Here is a 23,943-nt window from a genome sequence, read left to right as displayed (position 1 = left end):
TGCATTTTAGCGATTTCCTCATAGTCGATAGGGTTAGGCATGCTTATTGCTTCTATACGCGAAAGTACGTCGGCAGCGATATTCTCCGAACCTTTTATATGGCGAATTTCAGTGGTGAATTGTGAGATAAAGTCTAACTGCCTAGCCTGACGAGGTGAACACTTATCCAAACGCTGTCGGAATGCATACGTGAGCGGTTTGTGATCGGTGATTAAAGAAAAGTTCCGTGCTTCCAACATATGCTTAAAATGCCTAATAGCAGCATAAGCTGCCAATAGCTCTCGATCATACGCACTATAGTTCCTTTCCGCCTGCGAAAGCTTTCGTGAGAAAAATGCGAGAGGCTGTAAATTTCTATCAACTATTTGTGATAGCGTTCCACCGATCGCGAAGTCTGACGCATCAACCTGTAAAACCAACTGGGCATCTTTCTTCGGGTGTGCCAAAAGAACAGCATTAGCGATTAGCTGTTTGCACTTTTGAAATTCACTCCGCGCTTCCTCAGACAAATTCAGGATTGTCTTATCGTTTTTCTTAGCCCCTTTTAAATACGAAGTTAAATGTATTTGATTCTGGGCTACGTTGGGTAAAAATCGACGGTAAAAATTTAAAAATCCTAAAAATCTCTGCAAATCTTTTACCGTTTTAGGAAGTGGGTAGTTAAGTATCGGTTCCACTTTGTTCGTAAGAGGCTTGGTACCATCTTTATTGATTATATGGCCTAAAAAAGATATTTCCGGAACGCCGAAAACACATTTCGAAGCGTTAATTGTCAATCCATATGAAGTTAATCTTTCAAAAACAGTACGTAGGTGAGATTTATGCTCATCTTCCGTATCACTAAATATCAAAATATCATCTAAGTAGACGTAGGCGAATTTTAGATCTCCAAGAATTTCGTTCATAAACCTTTGAAAGGTTTGAGCTGCTCCGCACAGTCCGAAATTTAAAAACGGAAATTCGAAAAGACCAAATGGGGTGCAAACTGCAGTTTTCGGTATATGATCTGGATGGACTGGTATATGATGATATGCCCGAACGATATCAATTTTTGAAAAAATTGTCTTTCCGCTAAGCGTATTATTAAAGTCTTGTAAATGCGGGATAGGGTATCTGTCGGGTTCGGTGCACGCGTTTAGTTTTTGGTAGTCTCCTACTGGCCGTATGTCGCCCGAACTTTTAGAAACTACATGAAGAGGTGGTGACCATGCTGATTTTGATGGTCTACAAATACCTTGATCTATCATAAATTGAAATTCTTTTTTTACTGCTTCGTATAACTTAGGGCTTAACCTACGCGGTTTATTGTGCACAGGAGGACCGTTTGTTTCGATGTAATGAACCGTACTATGCTTTACTCTACCCGAATCGGATTTTAATTTCAGTACTTCCGGAAAGTCTTTCAAGATTCTGTGATATGGTGAATCACCAGATATTAACTTTACCGAAAAATAATTTTTAGAATCGGAAAGAGAACCAATACGAGTTAATTTCGTAGTATTATCGATAAGCCTACCTCGTTTTAAATCGATTAAAAGATCAAAATGCCTTAAAAAGTCGGCTCCTATTATAGGCACTGGTACATCGGCGATTAAAAACTTCCACGAAAAGTTTCGTCTAAGTCCTAAATTCACAGTTAACAATTTTGTTCCATACGTAGAAATTCTGGAATTATTCGCGGCAAATAATTGAAGCGAATCAGGATGCATTTTCTTAAACTTAGGAGTCGGTGTCACACATAAAACATCCGAGCCCGAATCAATCAAAAAGTTTAAATTTAATCTGTTATCGTAAACATGTAAACGACATGAATGCGCGACTGCCGATGAATTTCGATCGACAGCCGCTACTACTAGTTTTCCTGGGCCGTAGTGTTCTGAGAAAAGGAACAAGGTGCTCGACATTTTCGTGCATTATTACCGAATCGCGAATGAAAATAACAATAATTGTTCACACGCTCTCGGGAATGCCCACGCGAAAAACTACGTGCTTTGTTATGTTGATCCCGGGGGAAATTATTCCTCGTTTTTCCGCGGGAGAGTCGCTCGACTTGTTTACTTAGGGCAGAGATTTCACTCCTTAAGGCCTTAAGCTCCTCGAGGGGGGCACCAGAATCGTTAGGGTTTCTGGGGGAACTCGCCGAAGCTGCCTGGACCGCGAACACGCTGTTGTTCGTTGGCGTGCGCACTTCAGCTATCTTATCAGCCATTTTTGCTAAATTGTCTAAGGATTCCGAACTTATTGATAAAATGGCATGCACCTCGGAAGGTAACCTTTGCAGCCATAATGATTTTAAAAATTCGTCAGTTATACAGTTTCCACCTAATTCTCTCATTTTTCTCAATAAGTGAGATGGTTTGTCGTCCCCTAAATGCAATTCAGAAATAAGTCTGCGTATTTGCTCGCTTTCCGAATCTGAGAATTCTACTATTAACCTAGCTTTAAGGGCATCATATTTAGCCGTCGCTGGGGGATTAAATAAAATATCTGATACTGCGGAAAGAGTTTCAGGGTCTATCGAAGAAACCACGTGGTTGTATTTTGTACTATCGCTACTAATCTTCGCTAAAGCAAAGTTACTTTCAACTTGAATAAACCAAAGTTTAACATTTTTTTTCCATAAAGGGGGAATTTTAACTGCCACGTGTGAGATTTGCGGCTCCTGAACCGCCATATTCGATTCCTCGTTGGTTTGGCCTTCCGATCCTGGCATGGTTGCCAATTATAAATATATCGTAAATCGTAAAGATCAATTTTAAACAAACAAACAAAGATCAATTTTAAACAATCAATAATTAAATTAAAACTATAATTTTAGAGCAAAACATATCACAAAAACATAATTAAGACCAATCACAGATAATTAAAAAAATTTGACCACATACCTGTAAATCCTCCTTAAGTGTGATAAACCACGTGTAATCCGTACGATAAAATGAGGAGGAAATAAATAGGGTTGAGCCTTTATCAGTCATAAGGAAGAGCATTGGCATCAAAATAAGGCATATTTTTAGTTTTTTAACAAAGATTGAGACAGATAGTCATTAGGGATCGAAACAGAAGGAGCGAGGGACAGGGTCACCAATGATGTACGTGTGTGTAACACGTGCATACGAAAATATCCCTAACATTAACTAGGAAAGCCGAAATCTTAGTTAAGATAGACATGTTACAATTAATAATCAAATTTAATAAGGAAAAGTAACAGTTGCCGGGTACATTATAACGGCTTAAGAAATTCAGAGCACAGTACAGATGCGAGTACACAAGTTTACATATCTCGGCGAAAACAGAGACGCACACATTTGTTGAAGTAGTTCCACTTGACTGCCGGGGGAAATTCTTCTCTCTCCGTCAGCCTGTAGGTTTGCCAAACGGGTTTACTGTTTCGCCAATTGGCGCTTTTCTGTACAGCCTGTTTGGCGTATCGTCCGTATCGTAAGTCCGTATCGCCTGTTTGGCGCTGCCGCTGCAATTTCTTTAAAGGCCGTTGGCAAAGATGGATTGGAATTAGGATCGTTAACTAGAACAGATTTTTTTTTTTTTTTTTTTTTTTTTGAATGTGAAATGCCTCTAGAAAATGTTTTTGAATAATTTTGACAGCAGAAAAATTTAAAGTGTGATTTTCGGACCAACAATTTTGGGCAACAGAAGACTTCTGTATTTCTTTTTTCTAACATATGCCTCATGTTCCTTGACGCGAAATTTTAACTTAGTAGTGACATAGTAACTAATTAATCAACATAAGATCCTTCGAACTAAAAAAAAAAATTCAAAAGTTTTATGTTAAAAGAATATTTTTAGATAGCTGAAAACCTTATAACTTACCTTAAAAGTTTCAAGTAATAATTCATTCAAGAAAACTAATTAAAAAGTTTTAAAAAAATCTTTGTTAATTTTACTTCATATTATTTTTCAATTATGAGTGAAAGTAATATTAATTACTTTGATTTAATAATAAAGTACTGATAACACAAATTTTAATGTACATTGAGTATTTATTTATTTTCTTTGCACATGATGACTTTGATTTAATTAAATGATGGTGTTTATTTTATTCAATTATTGCAAAGTACTTCAGTTTTCATATATGAATTAATTTTTAATTTCAGTGTTAGGTCTGGATATTCAAGATGAGATGGGGCGTCATGAAGTTGGCTTTGTTGAAAATATTGTTAAAACTCCTCTTGGGGTGGATAAAAAAGGTTGCAGATTTGAAGGTACATTTTACATAAACAAGGTTAGTTATTAATAACTTTCTTTCAAAACTTGATTATTTTAAGATATGTAGATGTGATGATATGTGCGAAATGTTCAAGAAAGGTAATTAAATGTTTTATTTCACAAAAAGTGATTACCGTATTTGCTGTATTTTTATACACATTGCACCCCCTTTTTTATACACATTTTTGAATGATCTTATCATTATAATGAATTTACAGTGCTTTAAAGTAATACAAATATAAAATAATAATTTCTGAAAATACCTGATCTGTCTGGGAAAGAACATCTTTTAATCTCCTTCGTCGATACCCAGACACTCATCTCCAGAGCTAATTGAACTTGAAACCTCTTCTAAATCAGAATCTGAGTCCTCATGCAACAAATTGTCCTCTGTACCTTCCAGTGCATTACTAATGCCACACTTCGTAAATGATTTAACCATTTTTTCTGTTTTCACAGTATCTCATGAAACTTTGAGCCATTCACAAGCAGCGTATACAACACAGTATCAACGTATAAGACGCACTCCATTTTTCAGGCCTATTTTCAAAAAAAAAAAAAAAAAAAATGTGTATCTTATACGCCAGCAAGTACGGTATATGTTTTATTTCAAAAAAATTTTTGAATGTTTTAAATATTGAACCTAAATTAAGTGTCTCAAGATCAAGTAAGAAGTTTTATGAAAATAGTTCCAGCATTGAGAAAAGGCCTAAGCCTAAGGAAAGCATTGAGAAAAGGAGATTCTGTAAATATAAAATATATAATGTTTCTTTTTATATCATTTCTATAGATCTAAGTTCCATGTAGTAAAAGGTTCATTGTGCTTTATTGGGTTAAATGCTGAAAATTCTATAACTGTTAATGGAGTTTATTCAAGAATAAATTTACTGACTGAAATCACTTTTCAGTGTTTGTTACATTGTCTCAGTGCCTATCTGTGCCAATAAGACTTTAAGTATATTGTGCAAAAGTTACAAATCAAGAGCTGTTTGTTTTAGCTATTAATAGTTTCTTATTGTTCTGTAGAGTAAAAAGTACTCATTATTAGCTTTTTAATCTGCAACATGGAACATAATTATTAATATTTTGACAAATTTTATATGTAAATCTATTAAACTTTTAGTATTTGGTATATATGAAAGCATAAAATTTTACTAATTACACTTCTTATATAAGGACTATATAATTTTTTGGGTAGAACACTAATTTTCTTTGTGCAGAATCTATTTTCATAAAATCCTTTACCATATTTTGCAGAATTTTGTATTTGGACATGTGTTAGAGTCAGTATTTAAGAAAATACACCATCTTTTTCCAAATATGATGTGTACCTTTATAATATATTCAATAACTTTTTTTGGCATGATGTATGTATGTGATATGAATACAAGCTTTTCAAATTGTCACAAAAGATGAAGAAGGAAAGGAAAAAAAAAGGGGGGGGAGTCATACGTACATGACTTGAGCCAAATTATTTATACTCTCTTGTTTAGAGTTTACTGTATTCTGCAAATTTTTAAATCTAAAATTTAACCCATAATTAACCAGAATTTCATTTAATTATTAACAGTAAAAATTTTGGTTAATTTTATATTCCCAGTTTTTTACGAGCAGCAACACATTGAACTCTTAGTATAGTTGCTATTAATGTACAAATGTAGCCACTTTGTAAAATAGGGAAAGGAAACTATGTCCATATTTATTGTTTCAAATTTTGTATATATGTAAGTGATTTTAGTGAAATTATAGTATTTTTTGTATAATGTAACATAAAGTGCTTGCAAAAGCAAAGCTCTGACACTAAAAGAAGGTAATATGGGAAAGTTTATTTAACATTCAGGTAAATGTTTATCTTGTGCAATTGGCAAGATACTGCCAAGCTGGTGATGGTTTTGATGACTAATTTCTATCACTAAATTTGGTGAGAAACCTCTAAAAATTGGCAAATAGTGCATTTGGTGACATTTGGGTCCAGTCCTTGAATAATTAATTAATCCTTATATTTAACTGCAATCTTATCCAACCCTTAAATGTAACTTGAACCATCTTTGTCTTCCAGTAGTTTCGAGAAATAGAAGGTGCTAGAGATTTCTTGGTGGATAGGGGAAAACTATTGAGAGAACACCATTTCTCTGTGTTTAATTCAAAGCTGACTTTGGAGTATTGAGAGATCTCCATGAGAGCTTCACCTTTTAGATGCACTCTGCATTGCATTCTGTTTAATACTGTTAGTAGTTTGAAGTGGTAGCTACTGATTGTGTCCTTAAAGAGAAGAGTACTTTTTTGGAAAACTCCAGAACAGTAAAGTGTTATTAAGCTATTAGTGGTTCTGTGTGCATTCAATCCATTATGAACATGCAACAATATGTATATATTACGGGCAATGTTTAAAATGTCGACATATTATAAAATGCCTGGCATTTTTAGGCAAAGCATGAAATATGAGAATTATTACATACTTACCTAGGCATTTCATAGAATGACAAATGTGCTTTAGGCAAAGTGTGAACAAAAGGTCATGATAAGCTATTTAAAAGATGTTAATTCCTGAAAAATGCAAATGTTAGTTTGAAAAAATAATGAAAGTCTGCCATTAAAAAATTTTTAATCTAAATACGTAAAAACAACAAAAAAAAAAAAAAAAATTTTTTTTGTGGGAAGATCTTGATAGACCATGATAAATTTGTATTCTTTAACTGACTAGAAATCAGTAAGATCTACCTGACAAAGGGAATTAAATTCAGAAAAATCTTAGGTTTCACAATAATGTCGTTTTTAATACCTTTTTGTTTTTTCTGGCAGGGTTCACAAAAGTGGATGTGCCGTTCAATATCATTCTGTGTAACATTTTTGTATTTGGTCTAAAGGTCCTTCAACATTCTGTCATCGCCTCCAGCCCAACAGCCAAATTAATTTTATGAAGTACATGAAATAACTGACGCCTTTCTTTAACAGGATAAATGAGTTCTTTTTTACATCATAGCGATTCATCAACCATTCTGTGGCTCCTTCTTAGCAGCCATTTTGGCTTTTTTTCATCATTTTTTAACTTCTGATTCTGGAACTTTAGCCAGTTTTCAGAATGCCGAATTTCATACTTTGCCAATAACATGTGTGCGTGAGTCAGTCAGTCAATTAATTGATTAAACTTTATTTGAACAGATTTTGAATTTAATTGGCAATATCCCTTTAAATTCTTAATTTCAATTTATTACATTCCCTCTTCAAGGATCCATAATGCATCATTTTGCCCCATAGTTTTCTCTGCAATGCAAAAGCTCTTCCCCAATCACTGTTCATAATTGAAATAGAGGATCCAAAATTTTAAATAACTGCTTACTACACATCACTTTCTCACCTGCTGTTACCTACCTAACCTCTATTATCTTTAATTGCTTAAAAAGGAATATGCATATATGGAGTTGAGGGTGTAGATTGCATCCGTTTTGCTATGCAGTGTCTGCAAGAATGGGCTTCCAAAGAATTTTGACTGTCCTGAAAATATGATGTTTTAACCATAATAATAAAATTCCATAGTCAAAATACACTTAAAATTCTAACTGTATGTTCTTTTCATTTTTAATGGCGACGGTCTCTTATTTGAAAGTACGCGGAATTAAATTCACAGCCCCATAGTCAAGTTGTTTTTCCCGCCTTTTCTACACATACAGTTATAGAATGTTCTGGAAATATTTAAAGCGAACTGGATTGACTGACGAGGCTGACATCATTTCTTGGAAGCTCCGCTTTTCCAGAGGGTATAAAAGGACTCGCAAAAGAATATCGGGGGCTTTTTCTTAAATGTCACGATGCAGTAAACTTCATACAAAATGTTAATAGTAGTTCTTTTTTATTTACTCTGGATATCTGATTTTGTAACTGCTATTTCTCCTGATTAATAATAAATGGATCCTGTTTTTTAAACTTATCGTCTGATAATTTAAGCTACGACTACATTTATGATTCTTCAACAATCTATTTATTCCTGACAAAAGCTGGTATATCACAAGGAGTCGGCAGGATTAAATAGTGTACTCAACAGCCAAGTAAGAACATATTAAGAAATTATTTTTTCTCAATGTGTGAACTAAGTTGCTACGTTATTAGTTTGTTTTAAATATATTATGTTAAAGTAATTACAAGTTTATTTAAATTTTAAGTCTTATTCTAATTAATAGTATTTATTCTAAGTAAGATTTGATATTATCCTGAAATGTGTAGTGATAATCATAAAATTTGAGAATACAAAATTTTTATTTAAGTCTATTATTCTATGAATTGTTGATAATACTCTGAAGAGTTTTTGGTTTAAAAAAAAAAAATATTTTAACTATTGTAAAAATATTTTGAGAAAAGTGCACATATTTTGTTCTCAAGAAAATTTTAAAGTTTCAGTTACAATGTCGACAAATCAGGAACCCATTAATCTTGGCGATTCACTGAACATAAATCAAGATACAATAGATTTTAATATTATTCCATTTGAAGATTCTAAGGACAGTGACATAATTTCTTGGTTAGGTTATTTTAACAAAGTCTGCCAAAATAAGGACGAAAATTGGAAACTTTAAAATATTTCTTGTTACATTAAGGGAATGCCCTCTGGCTCTATATTAAAAATTGCCATGAGCTAAAAACGTACTCAGAATTTGAACAAATATTAAAAGAAAACCTTATCGATCCCACCTTAACTACTTTTGGCGACTTCGCTAATTTAAAATATAACGCCAGAGAAGACATCACAAATTACTTTCGAAAGAAAATTGAAGTGGGTAAGTGGCTTAATTTGGATAAATCAATTATTTTAGAAGGTTTGACAGATGGTTTGCCAACGAACTTAAAGTCTTTGATGATTGTTCAAAGTCTCGCTGATCCAATAACGTGGCTAGAACAAGCCCACAAACTTCGACAAATTCATGAATTTAAAGATGAAAATTCACAAAATTATGACAGAGATAGGAATAGTCAACAATTCAGACAAGCTAATTTCCGAAATAATAATCGTCAGTTTGTTAATAATCGACCCAATGCATCTAATTACAAACCTCATAGTTTTCAACAAATTGGAAATAAATCTAACAGTAATATCAACAGTGGAAAGTCACCATACTAATAGTAATTTTGACGGTATAGCCCCATCACCTTGTAGAATATGTACCAAAAAAGGGATACCAAATTGTTATCTTTGGGCTCAAATCTGCCCATTCCGAAATGAGAACAACAAAACTGAAACTAATTCTAATGTGGAAAACAAAAAAGCAGAGCTTCCAAGAAATGACGTCAGCCAATCCAGTTCGCTTTAAATATTTCCAGAACATTCTATAACTGTACGTGTAGAAAAGGCGGGAAAAACAACTTGACTATGGGGCTGTGAATTTAATTCCACGTACTTTCAAATAAGAGACCGTCGCCATTAAAAATGAAAAGAACATACAGTTAGAATTTTAAGTGTATTTTGACTATGGAATTTTATTATTATATGCATATATGGAGTTGAGGGTGTAGATTGCATCCATATTGCTATGCAGTGTCTGCAGAATGTGCTTCCAAAGAATTTTGACTGTCCTGAAAATATGTTTTAACCATCAAGCTAGTTGTACTCTTCCATCTATTATGCAGCAAATTTAAGCTGTCTTCTATCATGTGAGAGCTATATCCTTCCCAACAACCTTATCAACCTGAAAAAAAAAAAAAAAAAAATGGTGTCTTCTCATTATCAAGCTGTCATCATTGACCAAAACTATTACATATCTATATTCTTTTCCCATTGCAATCCTTTCCTACGGCAATGCATACCATCCAGCATTTCTGTTGTACATTTAATACCTAGGAGAAAATTTTTTCCTTGGATTCTTAAAACCAGCTGTCAGTAGCATTTATAATATCATCATCCCATGAAATATGCATGTTGCAAAAATGTTTCTTTAGTATTTTTATACAGAAAAAGTCACTTGAAGTGAATATGGAGGCTGAAATAAAATTTGGGATCTTGCCACAATTATAGCAGCCATTGCCTTAGCAGAGATGTATAACACACTTTGGGTCTGACTGTCAAAAATTCCTTTTGTCATCTTTCACTTCCATTTACTGTTAATCCTATGACTGTTTTTCCATACTGAAAGTGATCAGTCATTGATGGTATTTTGCATCTCTGAAAATGCTGGTCATAATTTTTCCTGGTGATGCTGATACGTGAAACTTCCTACTCAGAGAAGAAGAGGCTTGTTTTCAGGTCATTTGTTGATTACTCTCAGAATAAATGTGATTTATCTATACTTCATCATGTCATGTATCTATATAAAACTGTGGATCTTGATGAAACATTGGTAAAGGTTAGTCCAGAATTCTCACATGGTTGGTTTTTTGTGCCTTTGATTAACATTTTAAGTATCCAATAAGTTGAGACTATTTTCTTAAATTCTATTTTAACAGATTGGTTAAATTTTAAATTAGCTAGCTAAAAGTCATCATCATAGTGTATCATCATTACAGCTTTCCCAGTGTGAAATTCTGTTACCCATTTGACAGTTGGGGAATAAACTGGATGCTGTTTCCATCATTTATTTCTATGCACATGCTTATGAATGCTGTGTGTTTATTTTGTCTTTCAAACATAAATATGTTGAACTTCAGTTTTATCCTCTATAAAATATGGACTGATATGATACAGACATTGTTAAAAAAAAATTAAATTAAGCATATCTCAGCTATGCCACTGAATCTTACATAGAATTACTTAATAAAATAATATATAAATTTGACCACTTTTTATTAGTCCATCTACAAATGTTTTTATCACTTTTCTTATATAACTTTATATATTTTTGTTTTTTATCAAATTGATTGCATACAAAACTTATACTTATTTTTTATGATATGAAACTTTTATTGAAGTTCTGTGTAGTCCTTATATTTAATTTTCTTCAATTTTTATGTGTAGAATAACATAGCAAATTCCATAATTAAGGAATCTGTGTGACAAATTTTCTTCAAGTATGCATGAAATGTAAAAATCTCCCCTGCCTTGGCTGTATTGAAAAAGTGGCATATCCTTAAATCTTGGTATAGTGACATATCCTGAAGTTTTCATAGGTGGAAGAAAATAACTACTATTTTACAATTTTAGTTTGTTAAATTTCAGCCATGTTAGATAATTTTATATCTCTAATTTGCCACAAAAGTGCAGAAATTTTTTTTTTTTTTGGTCTGGAATGTAAGTAAATGAAAATAATATTAAGCAGTTTTCAAATTAAAATGTTATTTAAGGTAAATAATTGTTAAATTTGAGATTCTATTGCCACATCTACTTGAAATACTGACATTATTATGCTTTTTATGCTTTTGCATTATTATGCTTTTGTCTTTAACAAAATGTAATTAAAATTATGTTTATTACTAGGTTCCTGGAAATTTTCATGTGTCTACACACTCTGCATCATCACAGCCTGACTCAATTGATATGTCACATATTATTCATGAAGTCAGCTTTGGAACTCAAATGGTAATTTTATTTATGTATCTTTTACATAGATTGAGAAAACATAACAACTTGAATTTAAAATTAGGCAAAATGCAACCTTAATTTTGCTTGACTATAATACACACATAATTAGTGCCAAAATAAAACTTGTTTAAAAACAATTTTTAATAATTTTTGCATATTTTCAAATGTGATTTAAATAATTATGTAAAAAAATTGCAAAAATATACAATTGAAATCATATAAAGAAGGAATTAAAATGGTATTATTTAGGTTAAGAGTAAAAGATGAGTAGTTGTATAAAATTTCATTAAACGTGCATACTCAAATATCACAAAGTAATTTAAAATCTGGAAAGTCAATTTGATTACTTAATGCATGAGACGTGACTAGCACATTCATGCAGTAATGAATACAATGTTGAATAATAAAAGGATGGTTTTTCTCTTTAACAAATTATTTTTTATTAAAGTTTATATAATTTTTGTCATCCTTTTTGATGTTGCTTTTTGTTTCTGTCTTTGCCCACCGGCAGCTGAGCGGTAAAGTCGCTGAACACTGGTAGTTCGGTCCGAGGTTCAAATCCCGCGAACGAGCTGGCTGCATGGGCATTTTCGTGGTTTTCCCCATGTGTAACGTGTATACGAGCCAGTTTCCCTTAGAATGTCCTCCGCGAAGGCATCCCTACCCTTAGGCAGATAGCTCTAGTGTGCTTTACCATACTTAAATAAACCAAGCCTTGTTTCTGTCTTTTTATGCTCCACATCATTATTCCAATATCAGTGCTAAATATTAAAATAATAGTATTAATAATAAATCTTTGACATACTAAACATTTCCACAGATATTTGTGTATATCTAAAATATCAAATTTTTTTTTTTTTTTTTTTTAAATTTATTTTCATTTATAAAAATAGGGTGGACGAATGACATTTAAATATATTTAGAAAGATACATATATTTAAAAAGATAATTGCTTATCTGTTGCTTTTTTTAATTGAGGTTCCATTTTTAGTGTTATTAGCAAGAAGTCATTGAATTCCAAATTCATGTTTTGCAGATAAAATAATTGGTAAAATTTTTAGTTGAGTACATTTTGGATATTTTAGGATGCTTTTAGTGAGGCTTCATCATTCATTTATATGCATAGTGTAACTGCTTTGTTTTGATAATTATGATAAACTTATACCTGTAATTTAATTCATTGCCTATACTTGGAAAGATTACTATTCATCAGATGCAGAGCATACATAGTGTAACAAGAATGTGTATTTTCTTTCTTCAAAATAAACAATTGACAAAAGAGCTTTAAAATATTTTCTTTCAAACATAGCATAAAAGGAATTACAAGCGGTATGCTACAGCTCAAGGTGGATTGCATAATGTTATGCCATGGGGCTTTCAGAGGCATATTGTTTCAATATGGTTTTGTTTCAATTGGTTCCTTTACCTGGTTGACTGTGGTGGCAAATCTCTTCATATGTGGGGTAATTTATGATGCAAAATTATCATTTGAGATAACATGCCTAAGACCATGTGTAACCTTCCAGTGTATATAGCTAGCTCTCTTCCAATCTGGAGAAATTTTGCAGTTTTGCAGTGGTTTTTGCATTTATGAGTATTTGGTGCAAAACAAATCATCAGACGCTTTTCTGCCCAAGAAGAATGTTTATCACCCACAAGTATGACTAATCTAGGTTTCAAATACCTATTATTTTTCTGTACAGGATTTGCTTGAGGGTGATAAACTAGAATGAACACTTAGTCAGTGTTAAGAAAAAAGCACAGTTGCTGCATGACAATATTAAGGAATTGAGTTCCATTTTCACTGATTAGTTTTTTCATATCATAAGAAGACCTCCTTGATGTATATTCCTTTGCAGTATCAGTAGGTAAAGTGAAAAGCTTTACCCATGTAATGTTGTAATCCATTTTTTTCCATTGGTACTTTCAAATAATAGACCAAATAATTTGATAGCAAGCATTGGGAAATTAAGCCATATATTGTTCTATGGAGCAACCCAGATAGCGTCTGATGTGAAGGTTTGTTTCTGTTGCTTTCATCACAATTTTGTATGTAATTTGCAATGTATCTGCACATTCCTGTCAAGTAATACCTTTAGCAAACTCTGTAGTATATGCCTTCAGCACCATAATGTCTTGCCGTAGGTGCATCATTATATTGCTTACAAATTCTCTCTTGCTGATGTATTGGTTTTATGCACATAGTTGAACTTCCTCTGATTCAGAGTCTGTGGAATAGTAATTCAAAACTTCTTTGTTCATTATATAACCTCACCTGGTTCATCTAAAAAAAATTTCATCTTTCACTCCATTTTTGAAAGATTATATTATCTTTTTTAAAATCTGTATCCTTCAGCTGTTCTCCATGGACTTCAGCTGCACTCTGATTGGCATATCAATGGTTATTATAGACTTTACATGATTCTGTGTCATGGTTGCACAGTGGACATAGCAACATATAAGCTACAAAATTAACTCTTCCAGGAGTTTTAGAACTATAATTGTATAGTCCTAAAATAGTCACTCCTATGTGTGACTTTAAGCTTAAAATCCATTTCAACAGTTGGTGATCAGATACCACCATAATCTCTTGGCAATCAGTATAGCCACGGAACTTATTCGAGGCTCTTGCAACATCAAGGCTTTCTCGTTCTGTTGTAGAATATTTTTTCGATGGCTGACAACAAATGGCTAGAATATTCTATTCGATGTTCCTCTGAATTTTTTTCCTTGTAATAGCACAGCACCCAAAGTATTATTATTAGCATCCATTCGAATAATGTAAGTATTTATATGATAATTTTGCTTTCAGATAGGAGGACTTATGAGAAGTTGTTTTCTTCTTCTGGTCTCTATGTCCTGCTTACATTTTTCTTAGTAGATTACTTATAGGTCTGGCTGTTTTTAAAAATTTTGGTAAGAATCTTCTATACCAGGAGCAGATCTGCAAGAAAGACTGTACTTGTTTCACATTTCTTGGAGCAAGCATCTTCTGTATAGCAGAGGTTTTCCTGGATCAACCTCTACTAATTCACTAGTAATCCAGTGGCCAAGATATATCACTTTACTGAAAGCAAAACTGCATTTCTCATGATCTTCATTAAGTTTACATTGCAACAGTCTTTTAAAAACTGGCTAGATCAGGTGAATGTTTTTCAAAAGTATTATAATATCATCTAAGTGAGAGAGAGAGCAGGAACATCTTTCAAGCTATTTCGGAATTTATCAGTTAATTTCTGAAAAGTGGCTAGAGCAGTACAAAAGGCATTCAAATTAAAGTTTCAAAAGAACAAAAAAATGCTGTTTTGTCTCTGTTTGTAAGGCAAACACTGACTTAATGGTACCCAGACTGCAGATCAGTGGCTGTCATGTATGGTTTATGTTTAGCAGCATATCGTTAAGCCATTCATCCTAGGGAATGGATATGTCTGACATTGTAACAGCATTCAATTCTTGGTAATCCACGCAAAGTTGGACTTTTCCATTTCCTTCGGGTACAAAAACCACAACAGCAGCATATGAAGACTTACATTCTTGTATCATTTTCTTTTTTCTTAAGTTGAAAGCATCTTAAGCAGGAATTATATACACTTTTTTTTGAAGTGTTTAGCAGTTTAGGACTGTTTTCAATTCTGAATTAAGAGATTTTTGTTAAATGTTTAAAATTGTGTTTTCTTTTAATCTTTTGATTATATACAAATTAATTACAGAATATACAAGGATCTTAACAATGACATGTAGTATTAATGGACACTTCTGTGTAATATGGTAACTAATAACATGACATTCTGTCCTGTATTATCTTTATTTTCATTTATATTTAGCAGGTAATGTTTAAAAATGAAAGTATAATCTTAGATTTGATGAAAATATCTGATATTTTTTAAGCAGTCCTCTTTATTCAGAAGTTCAACATGTCATGAAGCTCTAATGTAGGCTGTTATTCTGAATAACCTGACTTTTCTTAAAACTTTCCATAGCCAATATGTAGCGTTTGGAATGTGCAAGTATTCCTCCTGAAGAATAAAGTTTTAAAGATGAACTTTATGTTCTGTCACAAATAAAATAAATAGATGGGTAAATAATAAAATTATAAGCCTTAAGTTTTGTTAATTTCTGAATTCAAAATGGTTCATTAGGAGCTTTTAAAATGCTAGATGTGCAAATAGTTTGTAAACTATACAGTTTATATTCAGTGATAAGTAAAAGGAAATAGTTATTCAGAAATTTTTTGAACAAAATTTGTCTTAATTGTAAACAAGTTTGTTTATGTATCACATTATACTGATTTAATATAATCTAACAATGTAATTATAAACAAACAAAATTTTATAAACTGATTGTATTAAAGTAAGAAATAATTCAAAAACTGTATTTTTGTTTCTCAGAAATTTAAGTTGTTGAAAGCGTCTTTCTTTTATTTTTAATTTTTTTAATATTTGAATTTCATAGCATATTTTGATAAAAATATATCGTATTTCTTTCTCTCTATATCCTCCCTTTTTTCTTACTTAATACCTATTTTAAACAAAAATCTTATAGAAGCCTAAAACTATTTTATTGTAACCAAATCAAATCAGTTAGTCAAATTTAATTATTTTTTTCCCCAGGGAGATTCTGTCAAAGGCAGCTTCAATCCTCTTAAAGAAGTTGACAGAAGTGGAGCTAAAGGTGAGTTTTAAATGTTAACAGATAATGAAGATTGTTAGAGCATTTAATTTGTGTGGAATATTAAATATTTCTACAATTTTATTTTACATGTGGACAGAAAAATGGTTCAGAAAAATAAATTTAAGTTTCTTGAAATTCTACTTCTGTTGTCAGTTATTTCCTTTCATTCTATTAGATTTGTCTTTTTCAATCTTATTGTTGTCAGGTGTTTCCTTTCATTTTCATTTTAACACATGAATTGCAGATGTTGGAATTCATATTGAATAAGCTAATTTGTTTTTAAACTTATGGAATTTTGTAAACCACGTGGACTTTTTCTCTTGAATTTCTATTTTCATAGAATACAGAAGATTTTTGTGATTTAATGATTACACTTAATGGGGACTTATTTATTTAGTTAGTTATTGGATGGAACAATGCAAATTTACTAGCACAAACTACGAGTGTAAAACAAAACTCTACCACAAATACAAAAGGCAAAAGAAAATTGCATGGAATCCCAATAATAATTAACAGTGTAACCACACAACAGTGTCATAATATGTAAGAGCTATTTTTATCTATAACAGGAAATAATTTTGATTTTACATAATCTGAAAATGTGAACAATGTACAGTTTAAAAAAAAAGTTCAAATCCATTTGTACAGGAGTTTGAACTAAAGACTTTTGACTGTATATTTATTCGTTATGTATAATATGCTGCACTTTAAAAAAATGGGTATAAATTAATACTCCATTGTTTAGCATGAAACTAATGATCTGAAACTTTTTATGCATTTCGATTTTTAAATTCTAATGTTGTGTTAACCCTTTGAGAGTTACAGGTTAGTCTCTAAAATTTCAAAGTTCACCAAAATGCCATCAATAAGCATTATTTTCTTGATTACAATTCTAAAATAACCCTTTCACTTTGTCTCCATTTCTTCAAATATGCATCCCAGCGGCTTCTTTGGGACCTGGCAGAAATTTTCATGTGTAATTAAAGGAAAAGCCATCTTTTGATATGGAGTTTTATGTTCATAAACCTTGGAGGGTTAATATAGTACATGAAATAATATAAGGATTTAAATATTAGGATATGTGTTATATTATTATGTTCACTCTATCAATATGTTAACCACTTGCGCTAGACCTAAACTTCACGGTTGCGGTGCCGTGCCGTGCATTTCAATATAACAAGTGGTAAAGTGTCTCATTTATGCCGCTCCGCATCTGCGAGTGCAATCCAGAGCTGTAACTCGAGAAATAAACAATCTCGTTGTTAGGTGACGTGTGCACCACTTTATTTTTATTTTTGTGATAAATGCCTATCGACGTTGTGTTCACGTCGCTCGCGGTTTGAGAGAAAAGCATCTCGACGTATGTGGCACGTTGTTTTAGCGTGGTTAAACAATCCAGAGATTAATAAATATTTTAAAATACTGATTTTAATATGTTTTGACTCTGTCGAGCAGATGCAACCTTTTATCATACATCCTAAGAAAATCAGATTAAATATCAGATTTAAAGGATTAATGTAATTTAAATGGATTAATTTCCATTTTATATCAAATTTAAAGATTAAAATATCAGATTCTAAAGTGGATTTAAGGGAGGGAGATATAGTGTGTGATCTACAATTTTTAATTATTTATTTTTAGATGGTGCCACTAAAGGGTGTTGTTTTAATATTCTCTTTTTTTCTTCCATTTTCTCACATGTTCAAATATGAAAACTATTGACTTTTTTGCTTTATAAAGCTATTATTATTGAATTATGATGCTACTGAAATTGAAATTTAATGGAATTAAAAATATGAGTTATTAAATTAATTAATGGAATCATTTTCCTTTATGTATACTTAATTATTTGCATTTATTTTCTTAATTAAAAAGTGTATTTTATTAGCTCCATCTAAATAAATAAATAACTAAAAGTGATAGATTGCATAATGCATCATTACTAAAAAAGGGCGGATATAAAAGATATTTATTTTGTGTCCAAAACATTAAATATAGCCTAACTAAAGTAAATCTAACATCAAAATATGTTCATATCATCTAGTAAAATCAACACTGAGGCAAGGGAATAGTATGAAAAAAAAGGAAGCAAAGTCTAAATAATATACTATCGGGAATTTTTTGAGGTGATGTTATGAACTATAAGCATTATTATGATGTTATGCCGTGCGTTACATTTCATTTTGGCATTTTGAATTTTTTGTCTGAATCACTTTTGTTGCCGCCAAATATTATCACCCTGTATTATATTAAAATAAATTAAATAATGAAGAATCTGCATAAATGTATGAATGTTTTTCGCATTGTGATAAAACAACAGTACCTAGAATCATCAAATTTTGAATAACGTACATCTCCACCCGTTATGGGCAACTGGAAGCCCGAATTTGGAATTTGTTTTATTACCTATTTCATATTTTGTAAAGCATTTCAGTTTTTGATTAAGAAACTCAATGATTTCAATTTTATGCCTTTAAGGCTAAAATTTTGAATTTGGTTTATTAAAAAATACTTTTTTTAATAATTAATAATGAATTTACATGAAATGGCAAGGTAAAATTGCTTCTAAAATCTCTCAGTGATAAATTAATTTTTATTAAATTATTTTGGTTAGTTATTTGTAAAAATATTTTCTTAATATTAATGTTTTAACTTTTTTAACATATTTCAATATCTGTAGAATTTTTGACAATTTTGGCTTTGTAGTAGAATGATTTAGTATCAAACAAGAGTTTTTTTGAAAAAACTGATCAAGTGCCATGTTATATAAAATAATAAATAAATTTTAAAATTTTTAACTGTTAATTTCAGCGTGAAATTTGCCTCATGTGGTCTAAAACTAAGATTCATTAAGTCTGTTGTGATAGTTTATCATCAAGGTTAAGCATAAATATTTTTTGTTGATGTTGATATTTATGTGCGGTGCTCTTGAGAGAAATATATGCAAACAGATATGGACCAAAATGGCATGCTATAGTGAAATAATATTTATCTATCATATTCTGCATTTTATGAATGCTTGAAAATGTGGAATTATTTCTCCCCCACCCTGTACATAAGATGGATAAGCTATCATATTCCTTACAAAACAATATTCATTAAATCTTCTAAAACAATTCATGTTATTATTATTGTAGGGCCATTAGTTTATTAGCCCAGAAGGTTTATTATTTCATTTTGGCATTTTTCATCGAAAGCTTGAAAAGTCTGAATCACTTTTCAAATTGTTAACCCCAAATATTATCACCCTGCATTATATTAAAAGAAATTAAATAATGAAGAATCTGCATAAATGAATGAATGTTTCTCGCATTGTAATAAAGCAACAGTACCTAGAGTCATCAAATTTTGAATAACGTACATCTCCACCCGATTATGGGCATCTGGAAGCCCGAATTTGGAATTTGTTTTATTATCTATTTCATATTTTGTAAAGCATTTGAGTTTTTGATTAAGAAACTCAATGATTTCAAAGCACGCAATGGCAACACTGTACAATAAAAAACATTTTTATTTCCAACGTGCAAGACTGTGTATCGGAAATTCTAAAGATATGCACTTTTTAAAATTATTTTGTGATATTGCTATTGAATTGAATTTTATGGTTTAAATGTGAGGAATATGATACTTAATAAATAAAGGTAACACACAAAACGTTAAAAAAAAACCCCTTTGGGCGTAATATAAAATCTGAAAACTTTCAGTTTTTTTTTTTTTTTTTTAAATTAATTTTGCTTTAAAGAAAAATCTTAGAGTGAAAAATCGTTTTAAATCTTAAAAACAAAAGCTTTTATTAGATTAAACATTAAAAATTATCAGCTTTGTGTTCTATCAGGTAAATTTGCTATTCCATTTTATTGATATATCATTGTTTTAAAAAATAAATAAATTCTTTAATTTCACAGTTTTAATTTTTTGTTCCAGATATTGAATCCCATGATTACGTGATGAAGATTGTCCCAACCATTTATGAAAAACTTGATGGCCTTAAAATTGATTCTTATCAATATACATATGCATATAAAGTAAGCCAAGTTTTTTAATAGGTCTTTCATTAATGCTTGTTATTGTTTTGTATAGCTTTTTATTATTATTATTAAAGAGGCAGTTTAGTTTGATTTAGGTCATTGATAACCAAAAGGGTCGATGTAATTCATCATGCAAATAATAATAACTTGTTTTGAGAATTTCAGTTTATAATCTCTTGTTGCTTACTTTTCTCTAAGATGTAAGGCTAATTAAACTGTTAAATTTCTTCTTTATGCACAACACAACCTAACTTCAGTAGAAATATTATTTTATTAGCAGCTTCGCTGCCAGCCTTCGTCTGGCTTTTAAATGTACCGGAAAAATGGCTGAAGGAAACACCAAACATTAAATTTAAAAACTGCATAGAATTTTACTCTGCAGAAAAACTTGCAAAATCTTAAGAACTCAAATGGTATAAAGGAGGTTAAAAACTTTGTTTCCTAAAAAAATCACTCAAAACTTTTCAATATCTTAAAAACAGTAAAATGAGCAATAAATAACATAAAAGAATACAAAAACAAAAAATTCTGAAAAGCAAAGTATAATTAATGATATTTTATCTTATATTTTCAAGAGAAAAAAATTAGGTGCTACTTTGGTAGACGGTTGCACGGATTTTTGGTGATTTACATTGGCGTGGTTTTTATAGTCATCAGCCATCTTTAAAAATGCTGTTTTTACGTATTTTATGCATATAGTAAAGTATTTGAAACTTTAAAAAAATAAATATCGTTAAAAATAATGGATTCATTTTTTGTTGAAAATGTTGTTTTTTAAGATGGCTGGCAAATGTAAATAAATACATTTTCTAAGAGTATAAAATGCTAAGGTAAGGTTAAATTATTACTTTCAGATAACAGAATAAAAACACCGCTATAAAAACATTGCGCCAACATTTAATTGGATTAAAATATTACTTAAATTGAATATTGAATTAAAAACATAATACCAACATTTAAAAGAATTAAAATATTACTTAAATACTGTAAAATAAGTTTTATAGGATTTAATTATTTAACATTAAAACATATGTGGCGATAAATATCTCAGGAATTTTTGAAAACATTGTATTAATTTTTTAATAAAAGTTGAAGTATACAATTATAAAGTTAAAGAAAATTATGTACTTACATTTTTATAAAGTATTTTACCTGTCGTATATTGATAAGTACCACAAAAAAAATCTTCTAACTATTTTCATGTGTGATCCACATCTCTTGCACTTCATTGAAGAAGCAATTAGCGAGGTTTTCTCCAAAAATTTAAAATAAATTTCCTCTGACGCTATTAACAATTTATAAATAAATCTTTGATTAAGAAGGCCAGGTTGGCCAAAATAAGGTCTCAAAGAGCAATTTTTCTATTCCGATACCAATAATTCTTGGTAATTACCAATAACAACATTTATCTTCGAAACGAACATATCCATTCCATTTGAAATCTGAGGAATTCGAAGAGATGAATAATAAAATTTTAAAATGTTGCAATAATGCACAAATATTCAGTAACCAATGAAGGAGCTGATTACATCACGCATAGAATTAAAATTATTTAAATAATCATTCATAATAAAATCATTTTTAAAACAAATGCAAAATTAAATTGTACCTTAATATTTAACAGCTATAAATAATGTTTAAAACATTAGATTAAATTTATAGATATTAATAAAACCAATTACTTTTTAAGTACGTTGACGTCATTCATTACATCATCCACAACATAAAATTATATAAAATATTATAAACAACAAAATTTTTATTTCAAATAAAAATGCAGAATTAAATTGATTTTTAATTTTTAGAAGCCATAAATAATATTTAAAACACATAATTTATGCATAATAAAATGCATTATTTTTAAAATAAAATGACAACAAAATATCGGTTACCGTAAATAACTTATCCAGCAATGGGTTTACCATAAGTCGTATTACTCGCCAAAAGAAAAACCGCCAAAATCCGTGCAACCGTCTAAAAAGTAGCACCAAAAATTACAATGAAATAAGCTATATCCCTTAATACAAATATTAATTATCCTAATTAAAAAAATTAACGACCTTTCCGTTGAAGAAAAAAAATCATGCAAAACTTTTCAATATCTTATAAACAGTGAAATAAGCAAAAAATAACATGAAAGAAACTCAAAAAACAAAAAATTCCGCGCACCATTTTACTCTGCAGAACAATTTTATAAAAAAAATCAATAAAAATGTATTATATGTATAAAATATGACAATGAAATATGCCAATCTCTTAAAAACAGTGACATAAGAAATACGATGAAAAATTGTTGCCAAACCCATACTTCTAAAAGAATGAAACTATTCAAAATGATGCCATTTCATCAAAAATCTATCAGCAACAATAAGAAAGGAAAATTGTTGCCAAAACCACATTTTTAAAGATGTGAGAAGTGTACTCGGAAGCTTCATTTAAAAAGTTTTTTAAAAATACAAAATATTATCATTTTTCCAAAATTCTTTTTGTAAAAGCAGTCGCAAGGATGAAAGTTTAATGTGTCCAAAAATCAAAGAAAAATAAACTGTACATTTTTAAACATAAACTTTTTTAGAAAAAAATCCCTTTGAAAAGATGTTAAGCTCACTTTGTTAAATAAATTCATATTTAATCGATTTATTGAAACACGAAATTTATTTTAAGTTCGTAAAATAGCTAATTGCCTACGTTTCATAACGATGTGAAAAATGGAGTGTGTAGAGTAAAATCTCGCTTTTCTATAGCCCATTATATCTCAAAATGACGCGATTTCATCACAAAACATAAAATAAAAAAAATTCAAATTCGAATTTCGAAAAAATCGCTTTGACGTGCACTGGCTCTTGTCTAGATGCACCTATGTACCAAATTTCGTAGCCGTGGGTCTATTAGCTTACGCGCAGTGCAACGAAAGACAAACACACACACAGACAGACTCTTTGTTTTATTATATGTAGAGATGGTCTCTGAAAACTGTGCAAATCATTTGCTTAGGTTAACTATTAGTCCCAAGTGGAGATATGTTTAAAAAAAATGCATGATTGTTAACAATAATTGAAAATTTTCATAGAAGTACCCCAGTTTGTGTTTCTAGTATTAAATTAGGAAAATTTTATTTGTTTTGAGGAACATTTTTTTCTCATCATGTAGTGTTGTTGTCAAAATAACCATACCATAGACCAACACAGTTACTTTTTTAGAATAGAAAGGAAAAGTAACCATATTTAAAAGGAAGCTTTAGAGTTTATTACAAATTAAAGTTAACATTTTATCTGAGAAATGTACATTGTTTTTCTTTATTTATATATATATAAATTAATTTTGAGGTTATGTTTTCCATAATTAATTTTTTGATACCTTTATTACAGAGCTCTGTGACATTTAGTCATACAGGACGTATCATGCCTGCAATATGGTTTCGTTATGATTTAACTCCTATAACTGTGAAATATACAGAGACAAGACCTCCACTCTATAGCTTCCTAACTACAGTAAGTTACCATACACAATCATTTG

General features: G+C 30.6%; 1 protein-coding gene across 1 annotated transcript in view; it reads left to right on the top strand.

Moving 5' to 3' along the window:
* The window catches only part of LOC118205970 (endoplasmic reticulum-Golgi intermediate compartment protein 1-like), a 235,290-nt gene that overhangs the window by 199,111 nt on the left and 12,236 nt on the right, over nt 1-23,943 (top strand). The window contains exons 4-8 of the mRNA XM_085813805.1: nt 4,113-4,240; nt 11,624-11,725; nt 16,339-16,399; nt 20,324-20,424; nt 23,796-23,918. Of these exons, the coding sequence (XP_085669931.1) occupies nt 4,113-4,240; nt 11,624-11,725; nt 16,339-16,399; nt 20,324-20,424; nt 23,796-23,918 (515 nt within the window). The remainder of the gene's footprint in view (nt 1-4,112; nt 4,241-11,623; nt 11,726-16,338; nt 16,400-20,323; nt 20,425-23,795; nt 23,919-23,943) is intronic.

Source organism: Stegodyphus dumicola, chromosome 3, assembly GCF_044657685.1.
Source record: "Stegodyphus dumicola isolate Sdum_Otavi_A_Nest chromosome 3, ASM4465768v1".
Classification (NCBI taxonomy): Eukaryota; Metazoa; Arthropoda; class Arachnida; order Araneae; family Eresidae; genus Stegodyphus; species Stegodyphus dumicola.
The sequence above is the reverse complement of the archived record's forward strand: the minus strand, read 5'-3'. Positions and strand labels throughout refer to the sequence as shown.